The 6,375-nt window shown below is 33.7% G+C and overlaps 1 protein-coding gene across 1 annotated transcript in view; it reads right to left on the reverse strand.

Moving 5' to 3' along the window:
- Nucleotides 1–6,375, reverse strand: part of LOC106867716 (splicing factor 3B subunit 3) — a 60,067-nt gene that overhangs the window by 24,221 nt on the left and 29,471 nt on the right. The window contains exons 13-15 of the mRNA XM_014912674.2: nt 4,602–4,674; nt 1,064–1,215; nt 713–868 (exon numbers count right to left, since the gene is read on the reverse strand). Of these exons, the coding sequence (XP_014768160.1) occupies nt 713–868; nt 1,064–1,215; nt 4,602–4,674 (381 nt within the window). The remainder of the gene's footprint in view (nt 1–712; nt 869–1,063; nt 1,216–4,601; nt 4,675–6,375) is intronic.

Consider the following 6,375-nt stretch of genomic DNA (forward strand, 5'->3'; position numbering starts at 1 on the left):
GGACACAGGTTTCGTGTGTCACATAGCTAGCTAGAGGCGATGGCTTCTTGGAGCTAATTCACGGCAGCTTTCGTCCTAATTTTGGGACTGCCATGTTGGCTTGGCGATAACTATTAATTACCAGTACCACTGCCATAGTCTCCTTTAGAGAGACTTAGAAATATTAATAACTCTCTCTCTCTATATATATATATATATATGATGGGCTTTTTCAGTTTCCATCTACCATATCCATTTACAAAGCTGGTCAGCCTGAGGCTATAGCAGAAAGCATTTGCCCAAGGTGCCATGCTGTAGGACTGAACCCAGGACCATGTGGTTGGGAAGCAAACTTCTCACTACACAGACTAGCCAGTACCTATGATGAATGTATATAAAATAGCTGCCCTTCCCTGAATATGTGAGTAATACTCTAATGTGGGTATCTCTTAATAGCAACTGAATAGCTTCAAGTAATTTACAGCCTTGAAGAGAAAGTCTGGTCATTCAAGCTCCGATAATCTCAGTAATCTTATTGAGATTATCAGAGATAAAGCGGTTTAGAATTTGCAGTGAGTTTTATGATTTTGGTTGTAGGTTGCTGTTCATAAGAAGGGAGAATATAATACTGAAAGACTGTTTCTTTGATATATGTAGTGAATGTAATTAGATATTGTTGGTGGACAAAAGGTTGTCATATCCCAAAACAGGAGAATTTAAGGAGAAAACTTACTGGGTCCATTTCAAAATATACCAATTCTCCTCCAGTCAATGCAATAACAACTTGGCGCTGGTTAACAGCACATTTTACAATAGTTTTCTTGCCTGGTGTCTTCCACTCATTGACACGCTTGTCTGCTCGAATATGACGAATTCCATCAGGATAAATCTGAAATGAGAATCAAAAAAATATCTAACAACCAGCTGATGTCAATAGACTGTGACAAAGGTTGCCTACAAACAGCACCAATGGTTGTTTCACATAGAAATTATTCATTTGCAATAAATAAACAATAATTATCAAAGAAAAAAAACAACACTGGTTTCCAAAGCCAAAAAGATAACAAAATATTCCATGTTTTACCTGTACAAGTGCATCATCTCCTAGCTGGGAACAAGACAAGGTAGGGGTTGTACCAAGAAAACCAGAATCTGTGACTTCTTCAACTGTTTCTCCAATTGACAATACCAGGGTAGCATTGACGAAAGATACTATGATATAAGCATCATATTCATCTGGAAAAACATAAAGCAGAAGCAAAACAATTTAATTGAAGAGTTAATTCTTGATTGAAATATAAACTTTCTAAGCTTTTGATAAAACCATTTCATTGCATGGGAAAGGTAAAGGAAGACAAATTCACAACAGTTTGGTTTACACACAGCATCTACATAAACAAAGGATTAAGAAAATATGGGGGATAGATATATCAATTAATGTTATACACTTATACTGATGAAGTCAAGCAATAAAAAATAAGGCTACATACTTTAAAAATGCATTTGTACCTTTCCCGTAGTAATAAACTAACATTCTAATTATTAAAATGTGCTAAAGTGACCATTACATTGCTCTCTATAGTATCTTTACTGTTTTGTAAATATTTTTTGATATACATATATATAATATTTTATTATTCATCATCACTGATTTAACACTTACTTTTCCATGCTTGCTTGGAGCAGATGAGTATATTTTATAGGTTTGTATTTATATATATTCATCGTCATCACCATAATTGAACATGTTTCCCATGCTAGCATGGATTGGACAGTTTGACAGAATCTAACAAACCAGAGAAATGCATTGGGCTCCGAAGTCTGTTTTGGCATGGTTTCTACAGCCAAATGCTCTTTCTAATGCCCACCACAATATATACTGTTTCATTTATTTCAGAAAAATGTCATTAGTAAAAGATGAGAAATTATTCATTGTCCTAAAAATGGCACAATGTAACAGTAATCTTGTTCAACTGTCAAAGCAATTCAAGATCAACTGTCTGGGGTAGGCCAGGTGACTGGCAGTATGAACTGCAGAGTAATAACCCAGCTATCCTAGAATTCCTGAGTTGCGACAGTCAACTGAAGGAACTGGAGTCAAGGAAGGGGTTTAATGACTGTAGTGGGGAAGTAGGAGAAAGGATAGAGAGAAGGGGAAACAGGATGTATTTTAAGAAACTCAACTAATATTGGCTGATAGCTTTTTATCTATTTTTTATATTATAGCATTTTTATAATAATGCTTATGGAACTTTTAAATCCCCGCATGTGTATGTGTGTGTGTTAATTATCAACTATAAGACACAGACAGAAATATAACTGTAGTGAGTAGCTGGAAAATATAGGAAACATTTTTTTTTATTTAAAGATCATTGAAATTTGAATGAAAAACATTTAAAAAAGAAAAGAAAAATCAATCTACAGAATGTTTCAGACACTGATTATATTATTAATTAACATAATGATTATAATACTAATTCTACCAAATTAGCATGCAAAGATTTATCACCAAAGGGAAAAAAACTTTAGGTAAAGATTAAACTTACACTCTTTGAGCTGAACTACTATAAACTGATAAAGAAAAAGCTTTATTTGTATAGCTTTGCTTTAGCAATTATTATTTAACCAGTTTACAAAATAATGAAGTCTCTGAATCAAGAAAAAGATGGCCGTTTTAATAGAAACTCAAATATATAGGGATACCAACCTGCCAGCAGCATTACCTGAGACCAATTCCACCATCTGAAAAGAGAAAGTGTAGGCTTGCTGATGGACACGGCCATTTGCATCACAAGCCTTTTTTAGTTTTTAAATTTGTTTCTATTCTTTTCCTTAGTAAAGTATAATCAACCCTGTCCCAAATATACATACCAATGTCAAACAAATAATCACCAAACATGTGAAGGATTTATGATCAAAAGAGAGCCAAATTGAAACTTTTAAGCAAAGCTAAACACAAAATGATAAAATATCAAATGCTGTTAACATGCTAAGATCTTTGTAAAAGTTGAATACTGTCATTGCTGTTTAATGATGGGTCAGCCTTGATGTCAAAGACCTATGATGAAAGACATTCCAACTGAACATCCAGTTTTAATTTTTTTTTATTATAATATTCAACATGTCCTTCTTTCATTCAACATGATAAAGTATAATTTCAAGGAAATTTGACTATTATTTCTTTACATGTTAGGGCAATACCATAAAGGCTCTGTAACTGGCTAATGGATACTGCTATCATAACTGATATTATCATCTTTATTGACTGTGTAATGATGACAATGAATCCAGCACCTTTCATAAAAGCTTTCTCCTTTATCTTAGAGCCAACTGACTTGTGCTCAACCTCTGTTGGCAGAGAACACTTCTCCATGTCAATCTTTGGCAGAATCATTAGAGTCAGACAAGTTGCCTGACAATATTTCTTCAAGCTATTTATGCTCTGAGTTCAAATCTCACAGAGATTAACTTTGCCTTTTATTCAGATCAATAAATAAAGAAGTAGTCAAGTATTGGGATCAATTTAATCGACTAATCCCTCACAACCCACAAAAATTGCTGGCCTAAGATAAAAACAATTATCACCTTCATCTTCATAAGTTGTTTATCCTTCAAGCAAGATCGTATATTTGCTCAGACTGTTTGCTGTTGGTTTGACTGTACCAATTAGTTTGATTAAGGCAAGTATGTAATGTATCTTTATAGAGCCTGACCAAGCTCAATATTCTAGAAAGAACTTAATTATTAACAACTTTTAAACTTCATTAAATATATTGTTAGCCAGCATATTTATCGTTATTACTTATGTATTAAAGGCAAGCTGACAGAATCATTACTGCGTCAGACAAAAAAAAAATGCTTAGCAGCATTTCTTTGAACTTTACATTCTGTGTTCAAATGCTGCTGAAGTCGATTTTGCTTTCCATTCTTTCAAGGTTGATAAAACAAGTACCAGTTGAACACCCTCTCCCAAAATTGCTGGCCTTGTGTCAAAATCTGAAACCATAATTACTTATATATTAAAGGCAGTGAGCTGCAGAATCATTAGATTGTCAGAAAAAAAAATCCTCTGCATATTAGTTCCAGCTCTGAGTTCAAATCCTGTCATGGGCAACTTTGCTTTTCATCCTTTCAGCGTCAATAAAGTACCAGTGAAGTACAAGGTTTGATGTCCCCACTTCCACACCTCTCAAAATTGTCGGCCTTGTGTCTAAATCAGAAACCATTATCATTTCGTATACAGCCATTAGATTAGCTATTTGTTAAATGACAAAATATTTTTAACAGAGTAGTTAAAGTAACATCAATTGGATGTGCTTCTAAAACTATAAATTATCAATGTATTGTGATAGAAAAAAAAAAAATTTTTTCACTCTTACTGAGCTTGCTACTATAATTAATTTTAATAATACCAAGTATCCAAAATATTCCCATTGATGACATCAACACAATTATTCAACATTTCTAATATATTGACATTGTACATTAAATACAAAAATCGATTGCTTAATTGCATGCAGAAATTCAAGAGAGAGATGAAAAGCAAATTTTTTTTTAAACCAAGACAAAATTCTCAGGACAAGATTTTACTGAATTAGCCAAATACAGATAAATAGTTTTACCTTCAATATTCTTTTTAACTGTCCATACAGCATTTGGATTACCTGGAAGTTCTGAGACAGCCATTTCAGAAACCTAATGATAAAATGATAGATTCATAATAAGAAAGATGAAAATTTCTTTCTTAAAGAAATCAATGGAAATACTGAAGAACATGATAAATACAGTTCTAGAACACCAAGTCAATATTATCACTGAAAATACATGTAATTTTGTGATGATCAAATGCTTAATATGAAGCCAGCATTAGCATAGAATATCTACAATTTTACAAGATTAAGGAAGCTCTTAACTACCGCTTACATTCTAAGCAACTCTTGTAACCAACCATATCAGAATTAGATAATAATGGTACAGTAATAATATATATAAAGCTCTATTGTAATATCTCAATAAATTATTTATTCTTTATAGTTTATTTTTCTGGGATGGTACGTTGAGTGATTCTCATTGAGTGCTCACAATCACAGTTTTAATAAATAATATGAAAACTATGCTAGTGATGAAGTCACAACCAACTAGAAATATGAGCTATTGAAAGAATCTTTAACGTGGTCTCTTGATATGCTAGAAACAACAGCCAAATCCCTTTTGTATCACATCCTACTGTTTTAAAAAAGAACCTTTTTTAAAATGTTTCCCTTGCTGGATCTGAAGGAAGAGGGAGTACCCAAGGCTTTTGCAAGCCCTGAGACCAGTGAGATTGGTGCCTTTAATGTTCTGCTTAAACTACAGCAAGTCAAAACTTGCAGGAAAGAAATTCCAGAGGATTGATGTTCTGGAGAGAAAGGACTAGGTGTAGTGGGTAGGGTAAGGAGATGCCAGTGGATGTAACATGAGTGATGAGAGGAGAGACACATGGGACAGGAATGCCTGAGTAGATTTGGCATGAGCCAAATCAGCTACAAGGAACAGAGGCCATTGTAGTAGCAGTATAAGAGACTGGAGTGTGTCAGTGACTGATTTTCTGCCAATCTGTGGAGCAACTTTTCTTGAAATGTCATTGAACATTGTATGTAGCAGCAGCATTGGCCCAAATATAGGAGCAGAACCCCATTGTGAGATTCATCTAAGCTTGGATAATGTAGTCCTAGATATACTATGACAATAAAAGGCAGGATGGTCACAGCTGGAATACCTTTGATTCTAAGTCTGCTCAGCCTTAGATCAATGATTTGAGGCTAAACAACAACAAATTATTTATATTCAAGTCAACTGTGATAACAGTTAAATATTTCCTCGCCACCATTTCAATCTCTTATGAGATAAAGACTGCATAAAATATCTAATATTAAGATTTTGAAGATTTTTCAGAATATGAAATAAAGGATTATCAACTACATTTATATAGATATATATAAAACAAATAATAAATGAATATATGCATATATACATACAGGTATGTGCATATCTACGTCTACCTGTATACATAGGTGCATATCTGGGTACAGGACATTGCAAACAAAACGTAGACAAAAAAATAATAATAACCAGAGTACAGAAAACACACAGGCCACATAGAGAACATTTTCCTTCATCAGCTACCCCGATTCTAACAAAGGCATTTCGAAGAATAGAGCAGAACGCATCGTTAAAATGGCTCTTCTCACGGACCACAAATTAAACTTGTACCATAGAGGAATGTAGTGGCGGACAGAAAACAAGACAGGAAAACAAACGGAAAAGGCTATACAGCCAGATGTGAAAAATTGTGTATATTGAACGCTGTGAAGCAATGAACTGGAAGCGGGACGAAATATATATATATATATATAT

The sequence above is a fragment of the Octopus bimaculoides genome, chromosome 1, assembly GCF_001194135.2.
Source record: "Octopus bimaculoides isolate UCB-OBI-ISO-001 chromosome 1, ASM119413v2, whole genome shotgun sequence".
Lineage (NCBI taxonomy): Eukaryota > Metazoa > Mollusca > Cephalopoda > Octopoda > Octopodidae > Octopus > Octopus bimaculoides.